The following is a 25,691-nucleotide window of genomic DNA, read 5'->3' on the forward strand; positions in this document are numbered from 1 at the left end:
GGAAAATCATTCTCCAGAATTTTTTAAAAGTTAGTATTTTTCTATTAATTTTATAAAAACTGCTACCTAGGGGTGGCTAGGTAGTGCAGTGGATAGAGCACCGGCCCTGGAGTCAGGAGGACCTGAGTTCAAATTTGACCTCAGACACTTAATAATTACCTAGCTTTGTGGCTTTGGGCAAGCCACTTAACGCCATTTGCCTTGCAAAAAAACCCTAAGAAACAAAAAACTGCTACCTATACTTAGTACTCCTGTTTCATCTTGATTATGGATTTTGTCTTTGTTAATGAACCCTATAAATTATAACAAGAAAATGACTTGGATCAGAGATGTTGGGTCAGTGAATCTTTGTCCATTTGGATTTCTCTATCTAAACCAAGATGCTTACAATTATAATTTAATTAATTAATTAATGAATTTGTCTCTGCCAGGTTTGTACCAAAAAATGAAGATTACTAAAGGTTTTCTTCCACTTCAGCAGCTTACACAATAATCTAATGCTTTGACTTCTTTTCTGTATATCTTACTTAGGATCTAAAGTACCTACAGAAACACTTAAAAGTCATGAATATTAATTATTTGGAGATGCCTCCAAGTTCTTATACTAAGCACCATTTATTCAATAAGTACCTAGCGATGATTCTTCAATCCCAACCCCATTCACAAGCAGAAATACACAATCACAATCTGGCAATGGCACTTCAACATTCAGAATTCTTCAATTGCACCTTAAAATAGTGACAGTGACGTGGCCTAGACTCTTCCACTGGGAAAAAGTCTTTATTGTTCATCTGAAATGGAAATACTACAGCGGGTGATTCTACCTATCTGGTGAAAGAAAGATTTTGATTTTGATTGAATTAGTTCAAAATCAACCCTCGGCTACTTAAAGGTTTCCTACCCCTGCAGTTTGGAGGAAACAGGTGTATTTTTTGTTGGCCGACCTTGGTCATTCAGCCTCATGGAATCATCACCGTAGCCCTGGAGGAGCTCTCTGGGGCTAATTAGTCCAAACCCCTCATTTGACAGATAAGGAAACTGAGGCCCTGGTCTTTGTCAAGTGACTTGGTAGGAAATGCCGGAGGTGGGGTCTGAGCCCTGTCCCCTTGGACAAGTCACCCTCCCTAGGCCCTGGTTTGGGAGGGGGTTGGATTAGTTTGGGTCCTGTCTGGTTTTACACCTGGGATCCCAGGACACCGAGGCCGTGAGTGCTCTGTTCCCTTTTTCCCTCACTTTTATTTTATTTGTTTAGTTTTTGCTAGGCAGTGGGGTTAAGTGACTCGCCCAAGGCCACACAGCAGGCTCCTTAGGAAGTGTCTGAGGCCGGATCCGACTCCAGGGCCGGCGCCCTGCCCACTGCGCCCCCTTCCATGCCCGCAGTCCTGGCGCCGAGACTCTTGCCAGCTCCGCCCCTCGTCTCTGCAGTTCTTCCAGCCTGCTCTCTCCTCCCCCCACGTGCCACGCCGTCGGTTAGTTGTTGTCCAATCAGCGCGGCCCGGGCTTTTTCAATCTCTCGCCTCCTAGAATCCTCTTCGCCAATCAGCGTCTTCAGCCGTCCTCTTCGCCAATCAGCGTCTTCACCCGTTCGCTCCACGGCCTCCTGGGAAATGGAGTCCGAGCAGACTCTCCCCGTGAGCGCGCTTCGCGGGCTTTCTGGGAAGTGAGGTTTGAGGGGCTTGGCCTACGCGTAAGAATCCTCTGAAGCCTGTTCCCTTAAGCCACCCTCGGCGCCGCTCCGTCGCTCCGGCCTCACTCTATCCCTTGCTGATTTCGGGATCCATTGCTTTTGCCTGAGCGGGGACGCTCCCCCTCAGCACCCTCCTCGCGCCCGTTTCTCTGGGGGCACTCGGTCATCGTTTACTTTTGCCTGGCAACGTAACCCACAGCGTGCCCGGGCCCGCCCCTCCCCGGTGCGCCTCTTCCGTACCCTCTTGACCCTCCGTTTCTGTTTCCGTTTCCGGTTCGCAGCTTCTGTCCGCTTTCACTCGTACGCGGCCGTCCGGGTTGGGGGTCTCTTGGCGGTGGGCGTCATGGCGGGAAGCCGGCTGGAGACCATCGGCACCATCTTCACCCGGTGTGTGCGCGGCGAGCTCCCGGGGCTCAGGCTGCGGGGGCCGGGCCCGGGGCGGCGGAGGGCGGGACACTCAGTCTTCCCGAGCAGCCCCGCGGGGAGGACGTCTCCAGCGGCGGGGCCACAGGCTCCAGCGGCGGGGCCGTAGGCGCCGCCGGCGCACAGTGGATCTCTGATTCTTGTGACCGGGGGAGCCAGGGTGTCCGGTCCCCGCTCTGCCCATAGCTAGCTTGTACTGCAAGGCCTTGGGCACGTCCCCTCATTTCCCAGAGCCTCAGTTTCTCCATCTGTAAGACGAGCGAGTGGCTAAAAAGCAATGGAAAGAACTAGAAGCGTTTGACTTCAAATGTCGACTGGGTCACTTAACGCATTTTAAACATTGTTTAAAGCACTTCGCCTCTACCTCAGTTATTCAGTAAAGTTATATGTACTAAATTGAGTTTTTTCGTGGATTTTTTTTTTTTTTTTAGTTTTTCAAGGCAATGGAGTTAAGTAGGCTTGCCCAAGGCCACACAGCTAGGTAATTATTAAATATCTGAGGTCGGATTTCAATTCAGGTCCTCCTGACTCCACAGTGCCACCTAGCCGCCCCGATCTTTTGAGGGCATAATTGTTTTCTCCTTACTTTGTATCTCCTGTCATTTAGCACAGTGCTTGACTGATCTCTGAAGTTCGCTTCTAAATCTTAAGAATCAGGGAGATGTTTCCTTTACTTACACCTCAGAGGGAGAAGGATCAGCTCCTCAGCTATGGGGGATGGGGGTGTGCGGCTATTGCTTGTGACAGAGTGTAGCCCCTAGGATCCCACTTTGGGGCAAGCTGATTCATTCTTTTCTTTAAGGACTCGGGATCTGATGCGGTCTGGGGTGTTGAAAGAGAAGCCCTTGTGGTATGATGTCTATGAGGCCTTTCCCCCCTTAAAGGAGCCTGTGTTCCGGAGGCCCCGTCTGCGCTATGGCAAAGCCAAGGATCTGGTGCCAGAGGTCCTATACCAGGAAGATCGGATCAGAGCGTGAGTGATTGCGTCACTGGCCTGAGGAAAAGAGATAGCAAAGCCCAGGAGAGAGCAATTAAGTTAGCACTTGAGGAAACTATTCAGGAAATTGTAGAAAGAAGTTGGAACTTGAAAGGAAATTGAGACAGAAATTTGTTGATACTGTCTCAGAGTAGGAAATCAATTTCTTTCTTTCAAGAAGGAAGTGAGAAGACCAAGCGCGGAGTGGCTAGAATCAAGCAGTTGACAAAGAATTAAATAAGGTACTTTTCCCTTAACACAGCAGTTCTAACCAAAATGCCAAGACCTTTCATTCTGTCCTTCCCCAAGTAGTGTAGCTAGGTGGCTGAGTGGATAGAGCACTGGCCTTGGAGGCACGAGGACAAGAGTTTGAATTTGTCCTCAGACACTTGCCACTTACTAGCTGTGTGACCTTGGGCAAGTTATTTAACCCTGATGGCCTCACAATTCAAATTTCGTCACTGGACCCAGATGGCTCTGAAGGAGAAAGTGCAGTTGGTGACTTAGCACAGCACCCCACCACTAAAATCCAATTCACTTGCCTGTCATGGCATCACCTTCCTGATGTCATGGTCTTCAGGAATGAAGGACAAAAAGAAAATTATTATCCTTCTCCTAAAGAGTTATATGACCATTGAATGGACAGTTGTGGCAATTGGGATGTAAACTGTGAGAACTGGGATTGAATTTTCTTTAAGTCTCTTCTAGTTGGGGAGCTGTCAGCAGTTACCTGAAGAAGTAATTTAGAGACCTTTATTCTGACCACATACATTTCTCTTAATCACAGTTCAATGGATAAGGAATGTTTAATTGACATAAAAAAGCTTTTCTCCCTTCAAAGCCTACTGTTTTGATTCAGTTGTGATCAATTCATACCATGGAAACAATGAAAAGATTATCAGATTGCCTTCTGGGGGGGAGGGAAAATAAAGTTCACAACCTTACCGAAAAATGATAGGTAGAAACTACTATTGTATATAATTGGAAAACAACTAAAATATTTATATAATTAAAAAATAAAATAAAATCTCAAAAAAACCCTTGCTGTTTTGGAAAATTTCTTGGGTTTCATATAGCTCCTTTTTCTTAGAATCATTATGACTTGAGATATTAACTCAGCGAAAGCATTGCAGGACACCTTCATACTCTTTTTTTGTTTTGTTTTGCTTTTTTTTTTGGTCCAGGAGACAGATAAATCATTACACTTGAATTTTACATATCACATTTTTCCACTGAGAAAACCTATTTAAATCTCATCTGTTCGTTTCTGTGAGTCAGAAGAGCAGGAATGTTCCATTCCCAACTTTGAGAACATCATAGAAAGGAACTAGAGAAATTCAGTTTTATTATTTGAGATGTTAAATACTTGACTTTTGAGCCTTCTGTTGATTCCATTGAACTAATTTTTAAATTTGTAATATAATATCTCGCATATATCTATTAACCAGCTAGTGTGTTAGTGAACACTGCTAGGCACTGGAAGAGAAGCAATTTTAACTAAGAGCCTCTACGTTTCTTTTATACATTAAGATATCTTTGCCTGTTGATATTTGTGAACAGGTGACATTTTAGGGAGTAGTACAGATTGTCCCTTCTAGCTCCTGATTTTTACTGAATATTATTCTCAGTAATATTAACACTTTAATACCTTGCAGTCATATAGTACTTTTATATTTTTACAGTGCTTTGTCATGTAGCTGAACACCTAAAGATGCAAACTGCTAGCATAATTTGAAAAATGTTTCTTTTGCTCTCTATTGCTATTTTGTATTGTTACATACTTCTCAAAGGTTGAATGATTATTATTCCTCTTCATTGACGTTGATTTCTTTTTTTTAATTTATTTTAGTAAAGATATTATTTGAGTTTTACAATTCCCCCCCCAATCTTGCTTCCCTCCCCCCACCCCCCCACAGAAAGCACTCTGTCAGTCTTTACTTTGTTTCCATGTTGTACCTTGATCCAATTTGGGTATGATTAGAGAGAGAAATCATATCCTTAAAGAAGAGAATAGAAGTCTCAGAGGTAACAAGATCAGACAATAAGATATCTGTTTTTTTTTTCCCCCTAAATTAAAGGGAATAGTCCTTGCACTTTGTTCAAACTCCACAGCTCCTTATCTGGATACAGATGGCACTCTCCTTTGCAGACAGCCCAAAATTGTTCCCGATTGTTGCACAGATGGAATGAGCAAGTCCTTCAAGGTTGAACATCACTCCCATGTTGCTGTCTGGATGTACAGTGTTTTTCTGGTTCTACTCATCTCACTCAGCATCAGTTCATGCATCCCTCCGGGCTTCCCTGAAATCCCGTCCCTCCTGGTTTCTAATAAAACAGTAGTGTTCCATGACATACATATACCACAGTTTGCTAAGCCATTCCCCAATTGAAGGACATTTACTTGATTTCCAGTTCATTGCCACCACAAACAGGGCTGCTATAAATATTTTTGTACAAGTAATGTTTTTACCCTTTTTCTTCATCTCTTCAGGGTATAGACCCAGTAGTGGTATTGCTGGGTCAAAGGATATGCACATTTTTGTTGCCCTCTGGGCATAGTTCCAAAATTGCTCACCAGAAAGGTTGGAGGATTTCAAAGCTCCACCAACAATGTTAGTGTCCCAGATTTCCCTCATCCCTTCCAACATTTATCATTGCCCTTTCTGATTATATTGGCCAATCTGAGAGGTGTGAGGTGGTACCTCAGAGAAGCTTTAATTTGCATTTCTCTAATAATTAATGATTTAGAGCATTTTTTCATACGGCTATGAATTGCTTTGATCTCCTCATCTGTAAATTGCCTTTGCATATCCTTTGACCATTTGTCAATTGGGGAATGGCTTTTTGCTTTAAAAATATGACTCAGTTCTCTGTATATTTTAGAAATGAGTCCTTTGTCAGAATCATTAGTTGTAAAGATTGTTTCCCAATTTACTACATTTCTTTTGATCTTGGTTATATTGGTTTTATCTGTGTAAAAGCTTTTTAATTTAATGTAATCAAAATCATCTAATTGGTTTTTGGTGATGTTCTCCAACTCTTCTGTAGTCATAAACTGCTCCCCTTTCCATAGATCTGACAGGTAGACTAGACCTTGATCTTCTAATTTGCTTATAGTATTGCTTTTTATGTCTATGTCCTGTAACCATTTGGATCTTATCTTGGTAATTGACATTGATTTCTAATTGGATATGTAACACTTATTTTTCCTCTAGGAAATTCTTTTCAGTTTATGGATCTGGTCCCAAAATTTTTGACCTTTTCAACCCAAACTTTAAATCTTCTTGCCAAAGGTAAGAGACTAGTAAGAGATAGTTTATATATAATAAATTCTTTTGCAGCATGATGAACTTATTTGTATGAATTTCCCTTAGGGGAAGAGGAGGTTGGAATGTTTAATATTGGGATGTTTAATAGGTGTACTTGGTGTTCTTTAGTAGCTGAGCAAAGAAAAATATAATTTCCTGGCACAGAAAAACTGAAAAGGTGCTTATCTGAGAGAGGACTGCTTGGATTTTCAGATTTGTGGAGAAGTATATTGAACTACAGAAAATGGGAGAGACAGATGAAGATAAACTCTTTATGGAAACGGGAAAGGCTTTATTAGCAGAAGGTGTAACTTTACGACGAAAAGGAGAAGGAGCAACTGTAAGTATCCTGTGTTGAACTTGGATCAGTCCAGTGTCAGAAGTCAAAGAAGATCTAGACCTCTTCTCTCCACCTATACTTCTCCTTTCTCCCTTATCCCTGGTTTCACTTGTAAACTACAGGTCAAATTCTATTACAATGAACTCCAGAGGATGTATTGGGAGTATTATTGTTTTGAATATTGTTTGAAAGATAAGGGCTAGAATGTAATGCTATTTATTTTAATAGAGTTTGACCTGAAGTACCAAAGTTTTGATGTATTGTCTGTATATTTAAGGCAGCTCTCTTATAAACCCCTATCTATCTCATGAACTTAGATAAAAACATAATTATCTATGTCATATTCATATCTGGTATTGGTAATTTGTCTTTTAGCATTTAGGGAAGTCAGAAACCTGAAACAGGAGCCTCAGATCATAAATGTATTGGAGGAAAACCAGTGTAGCCCCGCATGGCCAGCCTTTGGAGTTCATCGAAGAGAAGCTGAAAAATCTGTTTCTTCACCATTGAAATATAGTTTTGTATGCAATTAATGCCTGGTCTCTTAAACATACAGAATAGAGCAATGTTGAATTTTTTTCAAGGTTGAATTGGGGAAATATTTCTTAATTTAAGAGTATTTATACTTGAATCTTGTATATTCAGCTGTCTTTTGGGGTTTTCATTAAAGTCCGTGACCCACAAAGAGTTATATGAACTTTTATTTTGTAATATTGTTTAACTATAAAACAAGTTCAGGCTGACTCTTTCAGCAGTCTGATAAAATTATCAAAAATAGGCTCACAGTATTTTTGTATGAAAATTTTTGTCTGACTGCTTGGTTGGATTTCCGTGTTAGTTTGTAGATAGAATGAACTTTATACTTTGTTATCTTTCCTTCAGTTCATAATGTTGGGGCAGCTAGGTGACAGTGGCCAGGGTACTAGCCCTGGATTCAGGAGAACCTGAGTTCAAATCCAGCCTTAGACACTTAATAATTGCATAGCTGTGTGACCTTGGGCAAGTCACTTAATCCAATTGCCTTAAATAAATAAAATGAAAAAAAATTTCACAATGTCAATTGTTTGTTCACATGAATTCATTGTATTTTCACGGCAGATTTATCACTCGCCCCAAATGATGCCATAGAGCTGTCTGCCTTATTTAGGGAAGACCAGGCTGACCTGCTTTGTACAGTAAGAGTCAGGAAACTGAACAAATAGTTGATTAGGACTGGAGGCTGTAACTCTGTTCCCATCCTTTGTAAAGGAGTTTGAAGGAGATTCTTTAGTCAAAGATTGAATTTAGACATGGTCCTTGGAAAAGCAGTCCAGGCAGAGGGAAAAGAATAAACTTGTTTGAAAATACACACGGTTCCTAAAAAAAAACATTCCACCCCAGATTTAGCTGCTTTATTGTGCTAAGGATATGATCTTTGACTGAAATTTTAGTCCAAGGAATGTTTATAAATTTACTTATTGAGTCTCTACATCTATTTCCCATACCACTTAGAATTAAATGGAATGCTGTTTGGAGCTTACAATAATTGCCCTGTTATCCTGTAATGTAATTTTTCAGGAACAAATAAAAAAATCCCTCCCTTAAGAAATCCATCTTAAATTTTGTCTACCAGAAACTTTTCTTGTTAGAGCTCAAGTGGAGGGGGTTGAGAGGAATGAATTTATTATCTTCAGTTAACATGCCATTCTGTAATAATGACATCAAAGTACTAATGTCAAGCCGTATGTGAAAGGAAATTAATTAATAAATCCCTCCCCTTAGGGAACTCATGATCTAAAGGAAAATTCAAAACAGATAACTAATCAGCAATTATGCTTTCTCCTTCTAGAAGGTAAGTACCTTGATGAAACAGGTGGTAGTCTAATGGTGAGGAAGTCTCAGATTGCAGGGAGGGACTGACCCATTCTTGAGAGCCATTGCAACACAATTTTATTTTTTTCCAATTATATACAGTAGTAGTTTCTGCCTATCATTTTTTGGTAAGATTTTGAATTTTACACATTTTCCCCCACCATTCCTTCCCTCTTCCTTCCACCCCACAGAAGGCAATCTAATCTTTACATTATTTCCATGCTATACATTGATCAAAATTCAATGACCAGCCAATTTTTTTAATTTATTTTTTTAGGTGGTTTTTTTTTTTTTGGAAGGCAGTGGGATTAAATGGCTTGCCCAAGCTAATTATTAAGTGTCTGAGGCCAGATTTGAACTCAGGTATTCCTGACTCCAGGGTGGGTGCTCTCTTCCACTGCACCACCTAGCTGCCTCCACAAGACAATTTTAGAAAGAAAGAAAAAATGAAATGTTGACCCATAGTTCTTTGGTTAACTCTTTACTGCCGAGGCAAAATTAAAAGTGGATTTACCTGGGAAATTCAGTACTCTGTGCAGCCAAGTTAGGCAAAATTGATCAAGTATCGAGTATATAATTTGGGCTTTATCACTCTAGTATACACTATGGAGGAGACTAAAGTGTAAAAGGCCAATTATAAAGTAGTAGTCATTAGAATTACTTAATACTGTTTAAAAATTGGAAAAGTAGATCAATGGAACAGGCTGGATATGCAAAAATCAATGACCGTTGAATTCAGCACAATGAGTAGGCTTGTGTTAAGTGTTCAATTTGTTCCCAGCACTGCTGAACACTGAAGAGATGAAGAAAAGCCATGCTTATACATGGTAACTTTCTATGCAAGACATGGATTGTGGAAGTAGGAGTTGATCCTTTCAGAGGGCCCTAGTAGTCAGGGAGATGGGGAAAGGCTTCTTGCAGAAGATGGAGTTTGAGCTGAGTCTTGAAGGAAGCCAGGACCTGAGCCAAGGGAGGCCATTCTGGGCATAGAGGAATACAACAGTGATAAACTCCTTCAGGAGGGATGCCCTGTTTGATGAGGAAAGAAGGAAAAGTTTGCCCAAAGAAAAAGGTTTTAATCAGTTCCAAATACAAGTTCTAAGTGGATCTTGGACTCAATTATAAAAATCATCATAAAAAATGAGTGGGAGGAACCACTATGATCAACAGGAAATAAAGGATAGAAGAGCCCCAAAGAAGGAACATGTATTATTGTTTTTTATGTGCTAAGCTTGGGGGGGATACAAGGAAGAAGCAAACAGTCCTGCCCACCACAGAACTTACGTTTAAAAAAATTGATATCTCTTTATACAAATCTAGAATTTCTGTTGAGGGTTTCTCTTCTTCCCCCTCCCAGAGATCCATCCCATATAACAGTTTTTATTTGTCTTTTTATTTTTTTAGATTTTGCAAGGCAGTGGGGTTAAGTGGCTTGCCCAAGGCCACACAGCTAGGTAATTAAGTGTCTGAGGTCAAATTTGAATTCAGGTACCCCTGACTCCAGGGCCAGTGCTCTATTCACTGTGCCACCTAGCCGCTCCAACAAAGTCTTTTTAAAGGAAAAAAACAAAAATCAGCAATCTTTGTCAGTACTTTGAAAGCATCTAAAAGTACTAGCATTGCTCATATCACAATGGATCTGGAGCTGAGCTTGTTTGTAATTTTGCAGCATTCCTTTTGATTTCTTTGTGGTTGTTCTGTTTATATTGCTTTAGTCCTTTATGTATATTGTTTTCTTTTCTCTGCTAGTTTCATTCTGCATCAAATTGTTGAAGTGTTTCTATGCTTCTCTATATTCATAGTTAATCGTTTCTTAGTAGTGTTCCAGTGCATTAATTTACTGCAGTTTGTGTAGCTATGCCTCAATTGATGGGCATGTACTTAACTTTCAATTCACTGGGGACCTTGCATTCTAATGGAGGAGACAACATGTACACTAAGTAGATACCGTACAAAGTAAATTGTATACCAAATAGATGGTATAACCTTGGAGAAGAAAGCCTACTGAAGATAAAATAAATTGCTTGAAATTGAAATGATTTTATTGCCTCAAGGATAAGAGAAAATTGTTGAGATTTTTTTCCTTCACAAATGTCTCAAGGGTCTGATGTCCAAGATAAATAGGAAATGAACTCAAATAGATAGGAGACCAAAGCCAGGTCCCCCATAGAAGAAAAATGATCAAAGTGCAAGCAGGTTTTAAATGAATTGTTAACTCTTAAGATTAGAGAACTTAATAATTGAATGTTCTAAATTGCCAATAAGAAATACAAATTAAAATCTCCGATCTTTGCTCTTACCCAGAAAATACAGATGACAGAAGAGGGTGAAGGAATAAAATCAATGTAGAAGGAACTGTGAGAAGGCAAGTATATTAATACATTGGGACTTGTGAATTAGGTAAACTGTCTAGTAAGCAGTTTGGAATTATGCTTAAAAGGTGACTTTGATGCCCATATACTTTGACCTAGAGATCCCAGAGTAGGCATATTTTCCAAAGAGATTAAGAAAAGCCACCATAAACTAGAAATTATTCCATGTATACCAAAATATCTATAGCAGTACTTTTTTGTGATAGCAAAGACTTGGAGGAGAGGAAGGGGTGAAATAAAGGTGCCAATTAATTTCAGTAAACATTTATGAAATGCCTACTAATGAACCCAGGCACTGTGCTAAGGGCTGAGGATATAAATAACTAAAATTTGGTGCTTTTTCTTCAAGGAGTTTACAGTTTGCTTGGGGCATCTTGTTCTGTATGTTCAATATATTTGAAAACAAACAAAACTACAAATTTTTTTTTTGCAAGGCAAATGGGGTTAAGTGGCTTGCCCAAGGCCACACAGCTAGGTAATTAAGTGTCAGAGACTGGATTTGAACCCAGGTACTCCTGACTCCAGGGCCAAAGTGGAATGAACTGGAAAGTCCAAATTCTGCCTTTTATAAAGGGCAGAGTTTATTGCTCCATTCTCCAGACCTCCAATGCAGCGGAATAGTTAACAAATAGAGCTATTTTATATAGCTAATATAACAAACTGTAGCACATAAATGTTCAAATAAGAAATGACAACATTTATAGAGTGCTTTAAGGTTTGCAATGTGTCTTACAAATATTTCATTTTATCTTCATCTTAACCCTGAGAGATAGCTGTTTTTTACAGATAAGGAGACTAAGGTAGATAAGTGACTTGCTTAGTCACACATTTAGTTAGGAAGTCCATCCATTGCATCCTCTAGTTGCCTCTGTACAAACAGCCATATGCAAAATAAAAGTAAGATAATAAAAAGCAATGACTACAACAATGGAAAATGGAAAGAGCAATAAAATAAAGTTGAATGTTGTATGATTGTGAAGTAATGCTGGCTGATATATTAATTTTTTTTTTTTGCAAGGCAGTGGGATTAAGTGACTTGCTCAAGGTCACACAGCTAGGTAATTCTTGAGTGTCTGATGCTGGATTTGAACTCAGCTCTTCCTGACTCCAGGGCCAATGCTCTATCCACTGCACCACCTAGCTGTCCCTGTATTACTTAATTTTACTGACCCACATTGTTTTGTTCTGTTAATCTTATTTTTTCTTTTTAAATTTATTTTATTTTTGTACAAATTATTTTTATACATTATTAAAATATTCTTGTCTAAGAGTAAACATAATACCCCCTCCCCCAAAAAATATTGACCCTCATGAACAATAAAGGAAAGAGGAAAAAATTCAAATTAAAAAAATAATAATAGGGGCAGCTAAGTGACACATTGGACAGAACACTGGCCCTGGTATTAGGGGCACCTGAGCCCATATCTGGACCTAGAAACCCAACAGTCACCCAGCTCTGTGACCCTGGGCAAGCCACCCCAACCCCACTGCCCTGCAAAAACCAAAAATCCCTCCAAAATAAAATAAAATGATGATGATAATAATAGGGGCAGCCAGGTAGCACAGTGGACAGAGCACCGGCCCTGGAGTCAGGAGCACCCAGGTCCAAATCTGGCCTCAGACACCCAACAATCACCCAGCTGTATGACCCTGGGCAACTCTGCCCCACAATCCCCCCTCCCCCAAATAATAATAATAATTAAAAATGTGCTTCAGTTTGTGTTCCAACACCACCAGCTCTGTCATGGGTGGATCACATTATTTATGATAAGTCCATCACAAAAGCCACTTCCATAATTTTCTACTGTTGGCATTGCTGATCGCAACTCCCTCCATTCGTACTTAACTACTACCATACACTATATTTTCTCTCTCCTCTCACTCTGTTCCTCTTCTTAAATGTGCTGTAGGGTAGCTGAGTGGCACAGCAGACTGATCACCGGCCCTGGGGGCAAGAGGCCCCCAAGCCCACCTACCACCCCCTAAGGCCCAGCAACCATCCGGCCCTGTGGTCCCAGACAGGCCATCCAATCCCAGCCCCTTGCAAGAAGTAAAAAAGAAAATGTGTTATATCTGACCACTCTCCCCCATGGTCCACCCTCTCCTTCATCACTCACATCCACCCCCACCCCATCCCCTTATCCCTCTTGTAGATGTCTATACCCCATTGAGTATATATGCTGTTTCCTTTCTGAGCCACCTTTGATGAGTGCAAAGGTTCCCTCATTCCCCCTCACCTTTCCCCTTTCCATATCATTGCAATAGCTCATTGTAATAAAATCTTATATGAAATATCTTAGCCTATTTCACCTCTCCTTTCTTTTACTCCCATTACATTTAACTTTTAGCCATTGACTCCATTTTTACAATATAGTATATCTTGGGGGGGGCTAGGTGGTACAGTGGATAAAGCACTGGCCCTAGAGTCAGGAGTACCTGGGTTCAAATCCAGTCTCAAGAGACTTAATAATAACCTAGTTGTGTGGCCTTAGGCAAGCCAATTAATCCCGTTTGCCTTGCAAAAACCTAAATATATATATATATTATATCTTCAAACTCAACTCTCCTGCACTTCATCCATAAAAGCTCCTACCTGCTCTATTAAATGATAAGTTTCCTGTGAGTATTATCAGTATAATTTTTCTATGCAGGCATACATGCAATTCATCATCATTAAGTCCCTCATATTTTACCCTTCTCCACTCTCTGCTTCATCTGAGTCCTGTACTTGAAGGTCAAACTTTCTGTTCAGCTCTGGCCATTCCAACAGGAACATTTGAAATTCCCCTGGTTCATTGAAAGTATCTTTTTCCCTCGAAGAGGATGTTCAGCTTTGCTGGGTAGTTGATTTTCATTTGCATTCTAAGCTCTTTTGTCTTCCAGAATATCATATTCCAAGCCCTACAAACCTTTAATGTAGTTGCTCCTAAGTCCTGTGTGATCCTGACTGCAGCTCCATGATATTTGAATTGTGTCCTTCTGGCTGCTTGTAATATTTTCTCTTTGACTTGGGAGTTCTGGAATTTGGCTATAATATTCCTGGGGGTTGGTTTTTTTGGATCTCTTTCTAGGGGAGATTGGTGGATTCTCTCCATTTCTATTTTGCCCTCTGCTTCTAGGATATCTGGGCAATTTTCCTGTAGGAATTCTTTAAAAATGATGTCAAGGCTCTTTTCCTGATCATGACTTTCAGGTATCCCAATAATTTTTAAATTATCTTTGCTGAATCTGTTTTCCAGATCATTTGTTTTTTTCAATGAGATGTTTCACATTTTCTTCTAATTTTTTTATTCTTTTGGTTTTGAAGTATTGTGTCCTGACTTCTCATAAAGTCAGCAGCTTCCTTTAACTCCATTCTAGATCTGAAGGATTTGTTTTCCTCAGAGAGCTTTCTTATCTCTTTTTCCATCTGGCCAATTCTGCTTTTTAAAGCATTCTCCTCCACAACTTTTTGAACTGTTTTATCCATTTGGCCTAAGCTGTTTTTTTTTTTTTTGCAAGGCAAACAGGGTTAAGTGGCTTGCCCAAGGCCACACAGCTAGGTAATTATTAAGTGTTTGAGACTGGATTTGAACCCAGGTACTCCTGACTCCAGGGCCGGTGCTTTATCCACTACGCCACCTAGCTGCCCCTCTAAGCTGGTTTTTAACATGCTATTTTCTTCAGCATTTTTTTTTTTTGGATCTCCTTGACTAAGCTGTTGACCTCTTTTTCATATTTTTCCTGCATCTCTCATTTCTTTTCCCAATTTTTCTTCTATCTCCTTCACTTGATTTTCAAAATCTTTTTGAGCTCTGTCATAGCCTGAGCCCAATTTCCATTTTTCTTGGAGACTTTAGATGCAGGAGCTTGGACTTCCTCATCTATTTTTTTTTTAGATTTTTTTCAAGGCAATGGGGTTAAGTGGGCTTGCCCAAGGCCACATGGCTAAGTAATTATTAAGTGTCTGAGGCCGGATTTGAACTCAGGTACTCCTGACTCCAAGGCCAGTGCTCTATCCACTGTGCCACCTAGCTGCCCCTTTCCTCATCTTCTGACTTAAGTATTTTGATCCTTCTTGGGATCATAGACAAAGTATTTCTCAATTGTGTTCCTCTTTTTTCTCTGTTTACTCTGGGGAAATCCCCAGCCTGTGCCTGGTTTTGAGGTGCTTCCTGAGCTTTTGAGTATTATTGGCTCCCCCCCCCCCCCACAAGGATCTCAGTGTGTGAAGCTCTGCCCTCCTGGTCTGTGAATGACCACAAGTGCACCCCTCTGCCATGGGGCTGAGATGGGGGAGCCCTGCTGTTCTATGGGGGGCCTAGATTGCTATCAGGATCTGAATGTGGTCAGAGTCCCAGAGTCCTGTTCCAGGGACAGAGGACAGACCTCGGAAGTCTCTCTACTACCCTACCTAGACTGAGTACTCAAGGCTGAGTTGCCTGGGGTCTCCTGCTTACCAGCTCTGCCTGCTTCCAGTTCCTAGATCTAGGCTGTCATGCCCACACTTCTTGCTGAGTGCCCTGAGGGCTGGTTTCACGGGCTCACTCTGGCAGAGCCCCCCCCCATTTACCAAGTTGTTGTTTCCAGTGCTCCCCGGGGTGTAGGTCAGGAAACTGCTCCCCTGCTGTGAGCTGTGGATCCCAGCACCCTGGGGCTACCTCTAGGAGGCTGAAGTTCCTTCACTCTGGTGCTGCCCCCCAACCCCATGGAATGGAACCTTTCCGCTATTTTCCAGGTTACCTTGGGCTGAAGAACTGCCTCACTGGATCCCTCTGTGGGTTCTCTCAAAAATTTAGAGTCTTGATTTTGTAAATTTTGAGAGAGACCACCTAAGAGAGACTCTTCTCCTGTTGCCATCTTGGCCCCACCCCCTGTTAATCTTTTTACACAGAAAACCATGGGGAAGGAAGTGAGAAAAGAAAAAATAAATTTTGAAGTGAATGGAAATTTTAAAGACATCAATAAAAGCAAGCTAAAATGATGGTCCTTTTCCTCAGAAGCCTAGTTCCAGAATGCTAACACAAATAATACAATAGAAAATATGATACAATAGACATCAACTTAAAAGTTTTAAGGATTTGCCCAAAGCTCTGAGAAATGACTTGTGATAGTTGGAATAACTAACATTTGTCAGAGATAGGACTTTTAACCAATGTCTTCCTGACTTTGAGGTTGGCTTTCTAAGAAATATGCAGTGTAGGATAAGCTAAAACCATGTTTAGAGAGGAGAAAGATTAGAGACAATTAAGGTAATAAAGGGAATCTTCATGGAGGGGGTTAGACTTATACTGGGGTTTGAGGGATGGAGAATATTGGAGAACTACACAGAAGGGAGAGGGGAGGTATTCCAGACAGGAGGATACTAATAAGCAAAGATCTGAGTTGGAAATTTGTCAGATGTCTGTGGAAATTAAATTTCCCTAAGAGTAAAGGCTGAGTGTCAGTAGTTAGAACTAATTTTAGAATAGTTGTAGGCTAGGATTTGGGATTGGAAGGGATAATTGTGGTCATCAGTTCAAAATTCTCATTTTACACAGAAGGAAACTTCATCTCAGAGGTGAAAGTGATTTAGCCACATGATAGAATTCCAGAGTTCTTTCCATTCCACTGATACACATTGACATCCAAGTTGGGCTAGATGATGAAAGTGTCTAGAGCTAAGTTGAAACTTGGTGGAAACAAAAATAGAAAACCACTGAAAGTTTTTGAATAGGAATTTTACAAGATGAATTTTTTTTAAAAAGGTGAATCTGGCAGGAATATAAAGGATAAACTGAAGTCTGAAAAACTAGTTAGAGGCTAAGTAGGAAGCTGTTGAAGTAATCTAGGTGAGATATGAAAACATGAACTAAAGTGCTCGCAGTGGGAATGGAGGATAGAAGAGCCCCTTGAAGAAATAATAGACCTGGATATGGACAAGAATAAAAGGGGAAGAAATGATTTCAAAAGGAATTTTAAAGTTATGAATTTGAATCACTGGGAGCCTGAAGGTGATCACTGACAACAGGTTGGGAAAGAGAACAGGCCTTAATAAGGGAATGAATGGATTTAGCTTTGGGCATATCAAGTATGAAGTAATGTCAATATTTGTCTTTGGTACTTTTTTAAAAATTTAATTTTTTATTTAGGCAATAGGTTTAAGTGACTTGCCCAAGGTCACATGCCTAGGTAATTATTAAGTGTCTAAGGCCAGATTTGAGCACAGGTCTTCCTAACTCCAGGGTGGTACTCTATCCACTGTGCCACCTAGCTGCCCCATTGCCTTTGGTACTTTGATAGATATATGAGCTCATCAATGTGAGTATTCCTCCCAACAGAGCTGATTGCAGGTCATCCATATCTGCTCATCCTGTGCAATTCATTTGTGCCCTCTTAGAAATCCTCTACAAAGGGTCTATACAACATATTGGAAACTAGTTTTCTTGACATTGAATGAATACCAGTGAAGCAAGAGGGTTCTTCATCCCTTGATTTCATGACATAAAACTAACCTACCTCCAAAACGCTAGACTTGAAGACAGGAAGACTTTTCCTATTATATTGCAGGCTATTCATGCCTATCTTGCATCTTTCCACCATTCTTTATGTGATTCATACTTTTAATTCATTGAAAATGAATAATCTTTTATTAAGCTCCTACTGTGTACTGAACATTGTGGTAGGAGCTGGGGATACAAATAGAAAAAAAATTAAATTGGGTGAGAAAAAACATACATGCATATATGCAGACTAAAACTAAAGTAAATTCAAGGTAGTTAGATACAAGATGGCTAAGCAGGTAGGGCACCAGGAGTTGAAGAGAGGTGATAGAATCAGGAAAGGCTTTGTGTAGAAGGTGGTGTTTGAATTGTGTTCTGAAGAAAGAAGTTCTATGAGGCAGAGGTCAGAAGGGCAAATGTTTCAGGCATGAGGAGCATCCACTGCAAAGGTATGGAGATGGGATACTTTGTAGGAGAAATGGAAGGCCAGTTTGGCTGGACTGTCGCATGTGTGAGAGAAATTTTTTTAAATGACTGGGTTTTGGAGGAAAGTTAATGGAGGTGGCTAGGTGGCACAGTGGATAGAGCACCGGCCCTGGAGTCACAAGTACCTGAGTTCAAATCTGGCCTCAGACACTTAATAATAATTACCTAGCTGTGTGGCCTTGGGCAAACCACTTAACCCTATTTGCCTTGCAAAAACCTTAAAAAGGAAGGAAGGAAAGAAAGAAAGTTAATGGATTCTGTTTGGAAACAGTTGAGTTTGAGATCTCTCCAGAACATCCAATCTGAAATGTCCAATAAATAGCTAGGGTTGAGGGACCACAGCTCAAGGAATGACCTAGATTACATCTACCAAGTGATGAAGATTGTTTTATTTTATGATTTGCAATTCCTCAGAATCACCAAAAGGATTATCATGTTGGGACCTTTGTTTCTGGAAGTAAGATTGAGGTTATCAAAAGTACTATACAATTTCTTTTTTTTTTTAATGTAATGGGAATAATAAATACATTTACATTTTATTATTATTATTACAATAATTTTGTTATAAGAGTAAATATAACCCCCTCCCCCTCCCCCAAGAAGATGAGAAGCCTCAAGAATAGTGAGAGAAAATAAATGTACCTCAGTCTCTGTTCAAATTCCAGTGACTCTGTCTCTGGGGTGAGTTGCTTTCTTTATTATAAGTCCACCAGAGAAGCTGCTTCAATATTTTTCCCACAGTTGCTATTACCAACTGTATTTCCCTCTGCTCTATTCCTCCCCACTCCCATTTGTTCTATTCTCTCTCCTTTCATCCTGGCCCTGCCTAAAAGTGTGTTGTATCTGAGTACCCTCTCTCTTGATCTTCCCTCTCTTCTGTCACCTATCCCCCCTTCCCTCCCCCCATTCTCCCTTATCCCATCCCCTTCTTCTCATTTTTCTCTAGGGTAAGCTAGATTTCTATACGCTATTGTGTATGTTTTTTCCTCTCTGAGCCATTTCTGATGAGAATGAAGGCTCATTCATTCCCCCTTGCCTTTCCCTGTTCCACTCCATTGAAAAAGCTTTTTCTTAACTCATGTGAAATTTCTTAGCTGCTTCTTCATCTCCTTTCCCTTCCTCCCAGTACTTTCCTTTATTACCCATTGACTCCATCTTTTTACTATATTATACCATTATATTCTGCTCCTTCCTGTGCCCTGTCTATATATGCTCCTTCTAACAGCTCTTATAAATGAGAAAGTTCATATGAGTTATCACTATCTTCTTCCCATGCAGGAATACAAACAGTTCAATATCATTAAGTACCTCATAGTTCTGCTCTTCCACTCCCTCTATAGTTCACCAGAGTCCTGTACTTGGAGATCAAACTTTCTGTTCAGCTCTGATTGTTTCAACAGGAAAGTTTGAAAGTCCCCTGTTTCATTGAAAGTCCATCTTCTCCCCGGAAAGAGGATGGTCAGTTTTGCTGGATAGTTGATTCTCTGTTGTAAACCAAGGTCTTTTGCCTTCCTGAATATCATATTCCAATCCCTACGAGCCCTTAATGTAGATGCTGCCAGATCCTGTGTAATCCTGACTATGGAGCCTCAGTAGTTGAATTGTTTGTTTCTGGCAGCTTTTAGAATTTTCTCTTTGATTTGGGAGTTTTGGAATTTGGCTATAATATTCCTGGAAGTTTTTCTTTTGAGATCTCTTTCAGGAGGTGACTGATGAATTCCCTTGATTTCTATTTTACCTTTTGCTTCTAGGATCTTAGGGCAATTTTGCTGCATTATTTCTTGAAAAATGAAGTCTAGGCTCTTTTCCTGATCATGGCTTTCAAGTAGCCCAATAATTTTTAAATGATTTCTTCTGGATCTGTTTTTGAGATTGGTTGTTTTTCCAATGAGATATTTCACATTTTCTTCTAATTTTTAGCTTTCTTGGAAGAGTTTTATTTCTTCCTGATTTTTTGCAAAGCCATCAGCTTCCTTTAGTTCTGTTCTGCATTTGAAGGAGTTATTTTCTTCAGAGAGTTTTTTTTATCTTTTTCCAGCTGACCAATTCTGCCTTTTAAGGCACTCTTCTCCTCATTTGCCTTCTGTATTGCTTTTTCCATTTGCTCTAAACTGGTTTTTAACATATTATTTTCTTCAGTTTTTTTTGTATTTCAGCAAGCTACTAATTTGATTTTCATGATTTATCTGCATCACTGTCATTTCTCCCAGTTTTTCTTCCATCTCCTGTAATTGCTTCCCAAAGTCTTTTTTGAGCTCATCCATAGCCTGAGCCCATTTTCTATTTCTCTTGGAGGTTTTGGATATGGAAGCTTTGATTTTGTCATCATCTGAGTATGTGTTTTGATCTTGCATGGGACTAAAGTAATTTTCTATGGTCAGATTCTTCCTTTTCTGTTATTTACTCATTTCCTCAGTCCAAGACTAATTTGCAGTACTTCCAAGGCTTTGGGGGGTTTTGGGGGGACACCCCACTGGGACCTTTATTCCTCTAAGGTCTTATGCTCTCTTGCCAGTGCTTTGATATGTAGATGACCACAGCACTTCCCTCTGCCCTAGAGCTGTAAGGAGGAGTTGGCTATCTTAGTATGGAAGGCCAAACTGTAACCTGGATGTGAGTGTGGGCAAACAGCAGAGTCCTGCCCCCAGGGAAAGCAGAGAAATTTCTGCAGTCTCCTCTGACCCCCTTACCATCTGTAGGCTGTGCTCTGGAGGTGCAGGCTGGTTTCCTCTTGATTTTTGCTGCAGATTCTGTGTTGCAGTGGGTGCTCCTCACTCATTCTGGTGTAGCAGAATTCTCTTCCCACTTCTTCAAGCCGTTATGGGGCTGTGCTGCGACTGGTATGTGAAACACACCTTTCCTGCAGAACTTTTAAATTATCTTGGACTGGGAAAATATATCACTCATTCTTTCTGTGGGTTCTGCCCCTCTAAATTTTGGCTAGAGTCATAATTTGATGGCTTTTGGAGTTTTTTGGGGAAGGAGTTCCTGGGAAATGCTGCCTTCATGCCGCCATCTTGGCTCTGCTCCCCAGTACTATACAATTTCCAAAAGCATTTATAGTCCCAGGCCAGTGACTAATTACAGTATCTGCTCAAGATAGTTCAATGGATTTGTAAAATGCTAAACCAAATATCAATAGATGAATAAAAATCTTTGAAAAAATACAACATACATTCCTATTAAAAACACTAGAAAGCACAATAATCACTAGAGCTTTTCTTAAAATGATAAGTAGTGTCTGGCTAAAGCCAAGTGTATAAGTATTATCTGTAATGGAGATAATCTAGAAACCTTCCCAGTATGGTCAGGGGTGAAGCAGGAATGTCTGTTATCCTCAGTATAATTCAATATTGTACTAGAAGTACTAACTATAGCAATAAGACAAGAAAAAGAAATTGAAGGAATAAGGATAGGCAATGAAGAAAAAAGATTATTGTTCTTTGCATTTGATAGAATGTTATACTTAGAGAATCTTAGAGAACCAACTAAAAAAACTAGTTGAAACAATTAACAATTGTAGTAAAGTTGTAGGATTTAAAATAAACCCACATAAGGCATCACCATTTCTACATACTGCCAACAAAATTCAGCAGTAAGACATAGAACAAGAAATTCCATTTAAAATAACAGCAAATAGCATAAGATATTTGAGTTTATCTGCCAAGACAAACCCAGGAATTATATAAATACAATTACAAACACTTTTCATGCAAATAAAAATGGATCTAAATAAGTGGAAAATATTATTTGCTTATAGGGATGTAATAAAAATGACAATTATCCCTAAATTAATTTACTTATTTGGTGACATACCAAACCACAAAGTATGTCAAAGTAATCAAGGAAAAAGAAAATAAGAATGAAGGTGACCTAGCAGGGCCAGATTTCAAACTCTGTTACAAAATGATAATCATCAAGACAAGAAATAGAGTAGTGGATCAGTGAAATAGATTAGGTATAATATGCAGTAGGAAATGTCCATAGTAACCTACTGTTTGGTAAATCCAAAGCTTATTAGAGTAAGAACTCATTAAGAAAAAATATGAAAACTGGAACAGAAATTAGGTGTAGACCAATATCTCTCATTGTTTTATAAAGATTTTATTTATTTTGAGTTTTACAATTTTTCCCCCTGATCTTACTTCCCTCCCCCTACCCCCAACAGGAGCAATTTGTCAGTCTTTACATTGTTTCCATGGTATACATTGATCCAAATTGAATGTGATGAGAGAGAAATCATATCCTTAAGGAAGAAACAAAGTATAAGAGATAGCAGGATCAGACAATACGATATCAGTTTTTTTTTCTAAATTAAAGTTAATAGTCCTTGGTCTTTGTTCAAACTCCACAGTTCTTTCTCTGGATACAGATGGTATTCTCCATTGCAGACAGCCCCAAATTGTCCCTGATTGTTGCACTAATGGAATGAGGGAGTCCATCAAGGTTGATCATTGCTCCCATGCTGCTGTTAGGGTATACATTGGTTTTCTGGTTCTGCTCATCTCACTCAGCATCAGTCCATGCAAATCCCTCCAGGCTTCCTTGAATTTCCATCCCTCCTGGTTTCTAATAGAACAATAGTGTTCCATGACATACATATACCACAGTTTGCTAAGCCAATCCCCAACTGAAGGACATTTACTTGATTTCAAATTTTTTGCCACCACAAACAAGGCTGCTATGAATATTTTTGTACAAGTGATGTTTTTACCCTTTTTTCATCATCTCTTCAGGGTATAGACCCAGTAGTGGTATTGCTGGATCAAAGGGTATGCACATTTTTGTTGCCCTTTGGGCATAGTTCCAAATTTCTCTCCAGAAATCAAACACTTTGGAGTTTTTTGGGGAAGGAGTTCCTGGGAAATGCTGCCTTCACACCACCATCTTGGCTTCACCCCTCCCAGTACTATACAATTTCCAAAGGCATTTCTAGTCCCAGAAAGGCTGGATGAGTTCACAGCTCCACCACAATCCCACAATCCTTCCAATAATGATCATTATCCAGTCTGCATTTCTCATTGTTTATCAAGATAATGTCAAAAATAGGTATATGAATTTGACATAAAAGAAGATATCAAAAACAAATTCAAGGAAAATTTTTCCTCTCATTTCTATGCATAAAGGAAGAGCTTATAATCAAATGAGTTAGGATCATGGGAGGTAAAATGAATAGTTTTGAGGGCACTAAATTAAAAAGTTTTTGTACTAACAAAACCAATTGACAAGTTTCTTTGACAAAAGCTTCATTTTCCAAAGATATAGGGAAATGAGCCACATTTATAAAAGTAGGAGCCATTGCTCAATTGAAAAATGATTAAAAGATATAAACAGATGGTTTTCAGAAGAAGAAACTAAAGCTATAGGCATGTGGCAAAGAGCTTTAACTCACTAATAACTAGAGAAATGCAAATTAAAAGAACTTTTCACACCTATCAGAATGACTTACATGACATAAAAGGAAAATGACAAATGCTGGAGGGGATATGGTAAAAATAGTCAGACTAATGTACTATTGGTGGAGTTGTGAATTGGTCCAATTATTCTAGACAATAATTTGGAACTGTGCCCATAGGGCTATAAAATTATGTATACCCTTTGATCCAATAAGACTGCTACTAAATCTGGTGAGCTGTAGTTTTCCTGTCTTATATATTCTCAGTTTTCAACTGTAGCAGACTAAATTTGGAAATGAGCTGGTAGCTTTGTTGACAACCCATAAGTTCAGGTAAATGACTACGTGTGGTACTGACAGTGGGAAAAGTTGGCAATGTGACTGTCCTAGAGAAATGGAATTGAAGAGATGTGGTCAGGTGAATTGTTGCAGATGGCATTAGGGTTATTTCTTTGCCTCCATTCCTAAGTTAAATTTTGTTTCTGCAGTTATAGCAGACTGATTCTGCCGGGGTTCCTAGATATGTTTAAACCTATGACCAATAGACCAGCACTTCAAGGGTGCAGGATCAATGAGCTACCTGGTTGGAGGTCACCTTGACTAACCAAGCTTCCTGGAGAAAAAACAGGAAGTGGCTCTTAGGTCATTGTCTGGGAACTCTCTAAGTGGCAAGTCCACTCCTGACTGGTGGAGGTCAGCATTGAGGTAGTCCCTACTTGGGGATGCTGTGGCTAGATAAGCAGTTACTCTTTTAAAAACATTTTTATTTATTTATTTTTTCAATGACATAGAAAGATAGTTTTCAGCAATCATTTTTTGGTAAGGTTTTGAGTTTCACATTTTTTTCTCCCTCCCTCCCTTCCTTCTCTCTCCACTCACAGAAAGCAATCTAATATGGGTTATACATGTATAACTATATTAAACATATATAGCTATATTAATCAAGTTGTAGGGGGTGGCTAGGTGGCGCAGTGGATAGAGCACGGGCCCTGGAGTCAGGAGTACCTGAGTTCAAATCTGGCCTCAGACACTTAATAATTACCTAGTTGTGTGGCCTTGGGTAAGCCACTTAACCCCACTGCCTTGAAAAAAAAACCCCAAACCTATTAAAAAAGTTGTGAAAGAAGAATCAAATCAAAAAAGGGAAAAAAGAACATTAGAGGGGAAAAACACGATACATAAAATTGAAGATAGTAAGCTTTGGTCTGCATTTAAACTTCATGGTTCCTTCTCTGGATATGGATGATATGTTTTCCTTTACAAGTCTTGTAGAACTGACTTTTGTTATCATACAGCCGAAATGAGCAAGTCCATCACAGTTAAACATCACACAATGTTGCTCTTAGTGTGTACAATGTTGTTCTGGTTCTGCTCACTTCATTCAGCATCAGTTTATGCAAATCTTTCCAGGACAAGCTCTTTTTTGTAGACTCTTGGAGTGGAAAGATTTCTTCAAGAGATCTAGCACCATCAAACTCTGGGTTGTCTGACCTGTCACCAAAAAACAAAGTCAAATATTTTGTCTTCCCCAAGAAAACAAAAACAAGAGCCCACTCACAATTCAGGGAGGATCTGTTTGGGGGTAGGGATGGAGGGATAGGGGTTTACCCTATTTTCCAGACTAGATTTCCACTTGGGTGATGCCTCTGCTAAACTGCTACTTCAAATGTCAGTCCCCATGACCTTCTGGTTGCTCAGCTATTTTAATTAAAAGATGGTTCTAAGCACAGACCAGCAGTGGGCTATCTATTATTTATCCAGCATTTCCCTTCCAACAGCTAGAGAAAGGTCAGGGGCTTCAACAGCTGCTTTATTTTGGGTTAGCAGCTTAGATGAAAAAAGAGAGACAATCAATCCCTGCTTCCCTCCTGTTTGAGCACAGGCAGGACATTGTTTAATAGTCATTGTGGTATTTAGGATCCTTGGCCCCCAAACCAGTGTGCTTGTGTGTGTGTGTGTGTGTGTGTGTGTGTTTCCCTTGCTGCTGTACATTCCCCCAAGCACACATCAGCTTGTGATGACGGGTAATGATGAAGTATGGATTTATTTGTAAATGTCAAAGACTGTGGGCGTGGACACCTGTGTAGACCACGAGATGGTGCTGTGTCCTCACATTGGTTCCCCTGGTAACCCATTCTGCAGCCCTGGTGCCTTGATAGAATTCCAGACCTGCTGAGGTTGGGGCGTGCCCTTATAGGATCATGTTTTGGCCAAAAGTTAGGGAGCAGAGGCCCTAGGGTGGAATAGGGAAGTGGGATGGGGTTGGGACAAGGGACAATGAGACTTCTGTCTAGGGGCCTGTGAAGTCACTGGCAGTCTGTCCTTTTTGAAGGGCAGGACTGAGAGTAGCAATGTGCCCAACCCTTGGAAACTGGTCCAGGTTACTGTTTCT

At 40.0% G+C, this 25,691-nt stretch overlaps 1 protein-coding gene across 4 annotated transcripts in view; it reads left to right on the forward strand.

Annotated features, from left to right (window-relative positions):
- The first annotated feature begins 1,933 nt into the window (after positions 1-1,933).
- Positions 1,934-25,691, forward strand: part of MRPS23 (mitochondrial ribosomal protein S23) — a 33,397-nt gene continuing 9,639 nt past the window's right edge. Inside the window, exons 1-6 of one of the 4 annotated variants that reach the window (XM_074223638.1) lie at positions 1,934-2,074; positions 2,913-3,083; positions 6,302-6,379; positions 6,608-6,734; positions 10,890-10,950; positions 12,868-13,249. In XM_074223638.1, the coding sequence (XP_074079739.1) occupies positions 2,031-2,074; positions 2,913-3,083; positions 6,302-6,379; positions 6,608-6,734; positions 10,890-10,934 (465 nt within the window). In that variant the 5' untranslated portion in view covers positions 1,934-2,030 and the 3' untranslated portion in view covers positions 10,935-10,950; positions 12,868-13,249. The other 3 variants (XM_074223639.1, XM_074223637.1, XM_074223641.1) reach the window with 3 other exon arrangements.

Source organism: Macrotis lagotis, chromosome 2, assembly GCF_037893015.1.
Source record: "Macrotis lagotis isolate mMagLag1 chromosome 2, bilby.v1.9.chrom.fasta, whole genome shotgun sequence".
NCBI lineage: Eukaryota > Metazoa > Chordata > Mammalia > Peramelemorphia > Peramelidae > Macrotis > Macrotis lagotis.